The sequence below is a fragment of the Gekko japonicus genome, unplaced genomic scaffold (genome assembly GCF_001447785.1).
Source record: "Gekko japonicus isolate JY-2015 unplaced genomic scaffold, Gekko_japonicus_V1.1 scaffold743, whole genome shotgun sequence".
Lineage (NCBI taxonomy): Eukaryota > Metazoa > Chordata > Lepidosauria > Squamata > Gekkonidae > Gekko > Gekko japonicus.
Window position 1 is genome coordinate 218588 of NW_015167560.1, and position 10333 is coordinate 228920.

Below are 10333 nucleotides of genomic sequence, written 5' to 3' on the forward strand. Positions count from 1 at the left end.
TTAGGATACGCTATAGGTTAACATCATCCCTGGAGAACTGTCTGTTTACCATCTGGCACGTATCCGGAGACCATCTTGTTTTTAAATTGAGTACAACTGTTATTAATGTTTTTATTGTTTTTATCTGCCCCTTGTAAGCCGCCCTGAGCCCGCTCCGCGGGGAGGACGGGGTAAATATCTCAATTAAAAAAAATAAACAAACAGTAAAACATTAAAGACTAACAAAACTTGTGACATGGTATGAGCTTTTGTGAGTCACTGCTCACTTCTTCAGTATCTGAAGAAGTGAGCAGTGACTCACAAAGGCTCATACCCTGCCACAAATTTTGTTAGTCTTTAAGGTGTTACTGAACTCTTGCACCCTTATAATGTCCTTTGGTAATTTTTTTATGTTTTAGATGGATATGACAGTGGGAACCTTTGTTCCGAGTGTTGGGGTATTTAAAAAATGATAAAAAATAATTTTAAAATCTTTGAATATAAAGGCAGACTTGACCTTTGGGATGAGGCAGTGATTATTTAAATTGTTTCTGGGAGCAGGCAGTGAATACTTCATCTCCCTGTGTATGGGAAAGACATTTTCTCTTGACTGAGCACTTACTCTCCTTGTTGCTGTTGTTTTCAGAGTGGCCATGTCTTAGAGCGGAATATGTCCACTGGAAGCACAGACCCTTTGACGGGCAAACAGTTGCTAGAGAATGAGCCTGCCACTATAACTAAAGTAAGTAAGGTAATAAAGTCTGCATTGGCGTTTGATGCACAGAAGCTATTATAGCGACGGACAGTTCTGATGACTGCATCTCCTGTGGGTGGATCAACATGCATTGGGCTTGGTGCTGGTTAGCCACCTGGCAAAGAGCATAGCTCAGTCCCAAGCGTCAAACCCTGAGATCCTCCCATGAAAGGGTCTCAGAGGGTGCTGGGAGAAAACTTTCTCTGCCATTGATGCTGGAGAGTGCTGGCAGAATAGACGATTCTGAGCTAGGTGGACCAGCTTCACTTACTCACTTATAGAAGCCAGGCATGGTGTGGTGGTCAGAGTGTCAGACTGGGGTCTGGGAGGTTCAGTTTCAAATTTCTGCTCTGCCATGGGTGACCTTGGGCTAGTCACACCTAGAGATGTGAAGGCCCAGGAAAAAACCGGAAAATTCGGGGGGAAAACATTTTTCCCCCCATTTTTTCCTGAAGCCTTTTTGTTTTTTCCGAAAAATGGGAAAAATTGAAAAAAGAAAAGAAAAGAAAAAAAATTGATTATGGAACGTTTTATTTTAACATGATGAATAAAATATTTTCCAAATCATTTCTAGAATATATATATATATGGTATCAGATTGATATAATTTCTGTGCACTGAGGCCAAGCAAGTCCTAGGTTACAAACTGAACTCTCCAATGCAAGAACACGATGCATTTCTTCCTTTAGGAGGTGCGATTGTCAGAAGAAAATAAAAAGTTTCAGTTTTGTTTTTGCATGTGGGTGGGTATTCTGTAATAATTGTTTGGATACACTATATTTTTAATATGCTAGTTGTGATAATTTCATGCCAAGTAAAAATGTCCATAGTCATATTTTATGTTCCTAAAGTAACAGAATGACTTTCAAACTAGAAAAGACAAAAGAAATGCTAATGTAGCATTTTTTTCAATTTTTCCAAAAATTTCCGTTTCCCCCCGAAAAAAACCGGGGGGAAAAACGGGTTTTTTCCCGAGTTTCAAAATTTCCGGAAATTTTACATCTCTAGTCACACCACTCTCAGCCTCACCCGCTTTAAAGTCCTGCCACTGGATTACTGGAATAAGATCACTCTCATTTACTGCTGATTCTAATTATATAAACAGACTTGCATTTAAATGGGGCTAATCCCATTACTGGGTCTGACAACTCAATTGGATGGTACAATTCACTAGCACTCGCGGGACAATCCTAGGTAGCTATTCCATTCTAACGGCATTGATTTAAATCGATGAGAATAACTCTGCCTAGGATTGCATAGGCAGTTTCAGAAACAGATATAGTCGAAGCCTACTTGGAAGCCACGCTTTCTGCTCAGAAAGTCCTTTAGCTCTATCCTGAAATGTTTGACATTTGACTGCGATTAGTGTAGAAATTGTACTACCGTAAGCAGAGCCCTGCTGGATTGGACTCTTTGATTTAACCAGTGGGAACATCTGTGAGCCCTCTTTTCTTCACATATAATAATAGTAGGAGAAGCAGAACTTGGACTCTGTTGTACTTCTCTTCTACCACTGGGAGCCCTGACAGTGAAAAAAATGTCCCAGGGCTAAACTTTGCAGAGTTCTTTGGCTAATCCTTGTTGTGGAAATGTTAGGACATAGATGCAAAGAAGTCATTGGAGTTTGCTGCATCCTCTGGCCTTATTTGGTTTTAAGAGACCTGCTCTGAGGGGGCAAGGTGACATTGCACAAATCTTGGACCATTCAGTCTGCTTCAATAACTGTACCCTTTCTATTTACATAGTTTGTTCACACTTAAAGTGGTTCTTAATTAGGATGCTTTGAGGGAGGATGTGCAGGCATCACTATTAGTCTCATAGCTACACATCACTCATGTATAGGGCTGCTCATGAGAATCAGCCCCCACCTGGGGAGTGTACATGTAACCAGTGCTCCCTCTAAGCTGAGTTAGTGTGAGCTAGCTCACAGTTTTTTACCCTCCATCTGACACGTTTTTATCTTAGCTCACAAAGGATGGCTTTAGAACAAACTAAGTTATGCAGTATCCAAATCGCTCGCTCACAACTTTAATGCCAGTAGCTCACAAAGTAGAGTTTTTGCTCACAAGACTCCACGGCTTAGAGGGAGCATTGCATGTAACCACTGTGATTTGCCTGCCTGTAAACGCCTTCCCCCCGACTGCTGAGATTGTGTACATGGTGGTGGCTGCATTACGGCCTCCATGTGGCCTTAGTTAAGAACCAATGATTGTGTGTAAGCCGCTCAGACCCCCTTCGGGGTTCGAGCAGGATATAAATTGAATGATAAATAAATAAAATAAATAAAATATGGATGTGCCAGGCCTCTGCCTGACCACTGCTCAGCCAAAAGCTTACCATCAGGGCCTGCGTAACTTCCAGGCTGCAAATGCCAGTTTCTTAGGGCTTTGGATCAAGCTTTTAGGCTTCCCTTTTCATAGACTTTAGAATAAAGTAAATCCCAGTGGTGCAAGTGGTGCTTTTTCCAGCAGAAGTCTTTGACAACGGGCTTCTTGCCTTGGAATTTTGAAAATCATTTTATGGATGCAGCTAAAAATAACAGGCCCATATTAAGTTCTCTGCCATAGCGTTTAGAAACCCATATTAAGATTTCCCTGCTCTGGTCCATATCATTGGCTGGCAGGGATGAAAAAATGGGCAACATAATAAAATCAGAGCACTGGCTGAATGGTGAATGTTCCTCAGTGTTACAGTGAATGCAACTCCATGTTGCCTGGAGCGATTAGGTTCTGTGTGAAATGGCTTAAAAAAATAGAACAAGTCTTAGTTTTAGGATGTCTCCTTAATTTAATGTTTAGGAAGAAATTAAACTTTTTAATCCCAAACAAACATTTTCATCTGAATACTGTGAATGGTTACTCAGAAGTAATCCCAGTTGAGTGCATATTCCCAAATACGTACCTCGGATAGCAGTTTTAATTAAAAAAAAATGTTTTATGATATGAGCAATTTAGGCTAATATTGAAGTTATGGATTTGATTGGCGGCTTTTTTTATCCTTCAGGAACCAGACAGCTGGGAGATCATCGAGGGCCTGAAAATTGGCCAGACGAATGTCCAGAAGCCAGACAAACATGAGGGATTCATGCTGAAGAAAAGGAAATGGCCTTTGAAAGGCTGGCACAAGGTAAAAATGTCTATGAAACACTCACATGAACATTACTTTAGGTTAAAAGGAAGGGGTCGTTATCCTTTGAGGCAAATCAGTTTGCTCTTCAGATCCCCCACCGCCCCCCATTTCATGATCGGTTTTTATGGCCCATGCAATCCCCAATTAGTTTATTGTATTATCTGTATGAGATTTTCCTGATAGATGCACCACAATAAAATATGTTTCCTGTCAGGAACAATGAATTCCTTCTCTGTAACGCTTGCTTATCAGCAGGGGGTCATTACTTCCATTCTTCTAGTCCCTGATTTAAGGGAAGCCTTTTCCAGCAGCCGTACATTAATGGAGAACAAAGTGCATTCAAATACAGAGTGCTGTGAGATAATACAAAACGAATACAGGAATACTAAGTATTTTTGTTGTTGTTGTTCAGTCGCGCAGTCGAGTCCGACTCTTTGCGACCCCATGGACCACATCACGCCAGGCCCTCCTGTCTTCTGCCATCCTCCGAAGTCTGCTTAATTTCATGTTTGTTGCATCGATTACACTGTCTAACCATCTCATCCTTTGCCGTCCCCTTCTTCTTTGACCTTCAATTGCATAGTAAATACAGAAATGCTAAAGTGCAGGTACATTTGTTGCAATTGTTTGATGCATTGTATTTGGGGAGCTCAGTCAGATATGTTGCCTTTAGCCACAAAGATTTTGTCCAAAGTAGTATCGATTACTGGCAGAACCACCTCCAGTGACCCATATGATGCCGTGAAAGAGGACCAGAAGAGATCCTATCCTCCCCCCCGCCCATTTCAGTGCTGACCATTAGTTAATGGTTAAATACATTTTCTGGCTGGCTAGTATTTAATGGTTGGATACATTTTCTGGAATGACTGCTGGCTAGGACTAGGCTACCAGCTAGTCCGTGGCACAAGAGTTTAAACTTTTATTTCTCCGTCTGTGAGCCCCTGCAATCACAGAATGACTTGTAGCATTGGAATGGTAGGAAAGTATGCCAACCTAGCATGGCTCTAGTTGACACAAGAACTTTTTCGGAACTTTAATGTAAAAGAGATCAAAGGGCTCACAATGGCTATAGTGGGACCTCAGTAAGGGAGGGCTGTCATTCTGCTCTTGTTTTGAAAGCTGATGTTATAGATTTTGAGTTTGGTAGAAGTAGTGCTCTCTGAAAGCTGTCTGTATGATGAAGTTAGTTGTCTGTCTGTCTGTCTGTCTATCTATCTATCTTATCTTATCTTATCTTATCTTGTCTGTCTGTCTGTCTGTCTGTCTGTCTGTCTGTCTGTCTGTCTGTCTGTCTGTCTGTCTGTCTGTCTGTCTGTCTGTCTGTCTGTCTGTCTGTCTGTCTGTCTGTCTGTCTGTCTGTCTGTCTGTCTGTCTGTCTGTCTGTCTGTCTGTCTGTCTGTCTGTCTGTCTGTCTGTCTGTCTGTCTGTCTGTCTGTCTGTCTGTCTGTCTGTCTGTCTGTCTGTCTGTCTGTCTGTCTGTCTGTCTGTCTGTCTGTCTGTCTGTCTGTCTGTCTGTCTGTCTGTCTGTCTGTCTGTCTGTCTGTCTGTCTGTCTGTCTGTCTGTCTGTCTGTCTGTCTGTCTGTCTGTCTGTCTGTCTGTCTGTCTGTCTGTCTGTCTGTCTGTCTATCTATCTATCTATCTATCTATCTATTATCTATCTATCTATCATCTATATACTATCTATCATCTATCTACTATCTATCATCTATCTATCTATCATCTATCTATCTATCATCTATCTAATCTATCTATCTATCTAATCTATCTATCTATCTAATCTATCTATCTAATCTATCATCTATCTATCTCTTCTGTTCTTCTGCTCCACTGGTTGTCATCCCACACAAGTCTGTGTTGAGTCTGATGAAGGATTTGTCTGTATCTTCAATCTCATTGTGCAGTCACAATACAGTGGTCCCTGGTATGAAAGTGAATTCTTATCAGGAAACCCCCCCAGAAGACAGTTTAAACAAGAAAAATCATACACCCCGTGATCAATGGCCAGACAAACTTTTCATATGTAAAGAACTGTCTTTCATGTATAAAGAACTTTCCATATATAAAGAACTGTCTTATATTTAGAATGGGTCTATGCAACCATCTCTAGACGTTGCAAAACAGGGTTTTCCTGCTTCCCCCTCTCATTGTAAACTGCTGAGCCCCTCTGAAATTTTGTACCCCAGGAACAGCAAAGTGAGAGTCTCCAGGAATTCTTATTTAACATCATTTATTCCCAGGAAAGTGTCTGCAGGATTCCAGTCAATGGTACTTCAGAAGAGGTCCCTCTTCTCAAGTGGCATTGCCACTGTCCTGGGAATAAGTGCTGTTGAATAACATGGGAATTGCTTCTGTATACACCTGCTTAGGACTGTTCCCATTAATTCATTACGTCTTTGAAACTGCTTTTATTTAAAATATTTCCATTCCACCTCTGTCCCAAAGGACGTGAGGCACATTACAATGAACTGGGGGTAGATTAAGGTGGGTAACTGTGTTGGTCTGAAGCAATAGAACAAAGTCTGAGTCCAGTGGCACCTTTAAGACCAACAAAGTTTAATTCTGGGTATAAGCATTTGTGCACATGCACACTTTATCAGATTCATCAGGTACCTGATGAAGTGTGCATGCACATGAAAGCTTATATCCAGAATTAAACTTTGTTGGTCTTCAAGGTGCCACTGGACTCAGACTTTGTTCCAATGAACTGAGAGAGAGAGAGAGAGAGAGAGAGAGAGAGAGAGAGAGAGAGAGAGAGAGAATGTATTAAATGCTGCCATTCATTTCACTTCCGATATATGGGCAACCCTATGATTTAATGTTCTCCAAAACATCCAAAACGAGTTCACAATACAAGAACTCGTGGGCACTCCATGAAATTGCTGAGCGGTCGGGTTAGAACGGATACAAGGAAGTACTTCTTCACCCAAAGAGTGATTAACACTTGGAATTCACTGCCACAGGAAGTGGTGGCGGCTACAAGCATGGACGGCTTCAAAAGGGAATTAGATAAGCATATGGAGCAGAGGTCCATCAGTGGCTATTAGCCACAAGGTATAGATAGGGACTCTGGGGCAAGTGATGCTCTGTCATCTTGGTGCTTGGGGGGGGGGGTCAACAGTGGGAGGGCTTCTAATGTCCTGGCCCCACTGGTGGACCTCCTGATGGCACCTGGTATTTCTGGTGACTGTGTGATACAGAGTGTTGGACTGGATGGGCCTTTAGCCTGATCCAACATTGGCATCTCTTATGTTCTTATGCTCTTATCCTGTTGTTAACAGCCTTGCTCAAGTTTTGCAAACTTGTATTCCTTGATTGAGACTATCCGTCTTACTTTTTGTCTTCCTCTTTACCTGCATCCTTCAACTTTTGCTAGCATTATTATCTTTAGGGGGAACCCCCCAAAATACATACATTAAAATTTAAAACATACAAACCAGAATTTAAAACAAACTAAAATACAGATACAACATTGGATACATGCCATTATGAATTATACTAGCCTCAAGTTCTTCATTATAGTTTTTGCACCACTTGCAGTTCTTGTATCTGAAAAGCTTGCAGATCTTATTATGTACCAGGGGTGTCGAACTAATTTGTTATGAGGGCCGGATCTGACATAAATGAGACCTTGTTGGGCTGGGCCATGTGTGTCATAAAATGTAATGCCAGGTAGTGGAGATATAAACTTTATAAAGGACACAAACACAAAGGGTTTTTTTCAACTTAAAATAAAAACATGCTTAAAACATTAGCACTCTTGCAATATTTTCTTTATTTAACAGTGTCTGATAACTGACACCTCTTGCTTTGAATTATTGCATCAAAATGTCTGTGCTGTTGCAATCTTGAGTATGTTGTTCAGATGTGTATCTGTAAGCTGCAAACCTATGATGATGCGGCAGCAGCAGAACTGGAAGAAGAAGCAGAAGACAGGAAGTTCCACTGTGGGCCTGGTAGAAGCCCTCCGGGGGGCCTGATCTGCCCCCCGGGCCGCATGTTTGACACCCGTGAGTTAGACAATTAAGGTGGTTGGCTTGCTTTTTTCTCATATAATGATTAGACAGTCAGAACTACTTCTAGACACATGGTAAAGAAGCCCTGGACATATTCCACCAGGCATTCAACGACATTCACCCCACCATCAACCTGACAATGAACCAGTCTGGACACTACTGTAAAAATACACAGTGGACGCATAGACACCACCTTATACCAGAAACCTACTGATTGACAAACATACCTACATGCCTCCAGCTACCAACTTAAACATACAAAATGATCCATTGTATAGATCTAGGCTCTACACTACAGCCGCATCTGCTCCAGTCCTACAGACAGAGATTCTTACCTGAGGGATCTACAACAAACCTTTTTGGAACTAAAATATCCACCTAATGGAGTCAAGAAACAGATTAACAAAGCCAGAATTGTACCCAGAGAAAGCCTGTTGTAGGACAGGCCCCAGAGAGACAACAACAGAACGCCACTAGTGGTCACATACAGCTCTCAACTCAAAACAGTTCATCAGTGACTTACAACCTCTACTGGACAATGACAGTTCTCTTTCACAAGTACTGGGAGGCAAATCTTTTCTTGTGCACAGACAGCCCCCCCCAATCTCAACTCCTCACCCACAATAATACAACATCTAATTTAAACATGGACACTGGTACCAGAGCTTGCAATTACTCTCAGCATTCTACAATTAAGGATACATCAATCTCCAATTTTGACATATCCCTACACCCCAATTAAACCCAAACAAATGGTAACCATAAGAACTGAGCTTGTTATTCCTGTTTGATCCTTGAATCTGTTAAACATCTTCATTATGCTATATGCTGATTTACTGCTCACCCTCTATCTATATATATGTACTGGTAATTTCCATTTCATTGTATCTGAAGAAGTGTGCATGCAAACAAAAGCTGATACCTTGAATAAAACTCTGTTGGTCTTAAAGGTGCCACTGGACTCAGACTTTGTTCTGCTGCTTCAGACTAACACGGCTACCCACCTGAACAGAACTACTTCCTGATAGGGAAAAGATGTTTAACAGCCTCCATTTCAAATTAAAGGATGGTTTAGGGGCTGAAGAGGGAAAGGACACAGACAAACACTTTGATCCTTCTGCTTCTCAGTCTGCTTTTTATTTTAAAAATAATATTACCATTGATGACAAATGTTGTCTTGTTTTAACTCTAAAGAAATTCCTGTGAACTTGCAGATCTCTCTGTGCTGTTTTATCCTCTTATCTCTTCCACTATACTGATGTCGTTACCACTGAATAAATTCATCATAACCTCTCATGCATTTTGCAAGTCTGGAATTTCAAACAGTGCTAGAGTAACATTTGTTTATATAAAAATTATCCCATGTCTTTGAAGCGGCGAATAATTATCAATAGAACAGAACTACACGCACACTTGATCTTAGCCGAAAGGCCGAGAAGCGATAGAAACAAAACAGTAAGATAGATCAACAATAAAACATCATAACAAACCAATCAAATAATCCAAATAATGCCAGTGCATCTCAAATGAAGTCTTTATGTCTCAACCAATTAAGAAAGCGAGTCAATGAATCACTCAACAATAAACTCTATCAGTCAATAAATAAACATCTGCTGTGAGTTTTAAATAGCTCAAAAGACCTCAGCAGAAAAGATCTTTGTTGTCAGAGGCCTGCTGGAACGAGATTGCCTTACATAGATTTGTGAACCTGACCAGTGAAGGAGCACCAGCTACCTTCTCTGGTCAGCCCTTCCAGAGGGTGAGTACAACTGTGAAAGATCTTGTAGAGGCCAAATGCACCTCCTAAATGGAGGGAACTGCTAGCAGGGAGCATTAGACAGACATAGCCCTGTACAAGGATGTCTTACCATAGGCATTTGTTTCATTTACACCACACGTTTTGGAATTACTTATTTACTTACAAAATTTGTACCCCACCTTTCTATCCTCACAAGGGCCACCAAGACGGCTAACAATTTAAAACATACATGATAAAATCACGTTTTAAAACAATTAAAATCAACCGCCATGTCATTAAAACAAATTAAAAACAAAGTTAAAATATGTACAAAGACATAAAAACAGCAATTAAAACACTGGTCAGGAAGAAGAAGAGGAGGAGGAGGAGAGTGGATTTATACCCCGTCCTTCACTCGTAGTCTCAAAGCAGTTTACAGACTCCTTTCCCTTTCCCTCCCCACAACAGACACCCTGTGAGGTAGGTGGGGCTGAGAGAGCTCTTTCCAGAACTGTCCTTGAGAGAACAGCTCTGACAGAACTATGGCTTGCCCAAGATCATCCAGCAGCTGCAAGTGGAGGCGTGGGGATATTATGTCTAACAAGAAAGGGGACCTGCGATACTCGCGGGGGGGGGAAGAGCTCCAGGCAGAGCAGGAAGAGGAGGAAGCAGCAGCAGCAAGTAAGCTTCCCCCCCATCCCCACCGATTCCCCCCCCAG

At 41.4% G+C, this 10333-nt stretch overlaps 1 protein-coding gene across 4 annotated transcripts in view; it reads left to right on the plus strand.

Annotated features, from left to right (window-relative positions):
* Positions 1-10333, plus strand: part of OSBPL6 (oxysterol binding protein like 6) — a 167022-nt gene that overhangs the window by 85921 nt on the left and 70768 nt on the right. For all 4 annotated transcript variants that reach the window (XM_015413758.1, XM_015413757.1, XM_015413760.1 and 1 more), the window contains exons 3-4: positions 626-721; positions 3737-3859. In XM_015413758.1, coding sequence (XP_015269244.1) covers positions 626-721; positions 3737-3859 — 219 coding nt within the window. The remainder of the gene's footprint in view (positions 1-625; positions 722-3736; positions 3860-10333) is intronic.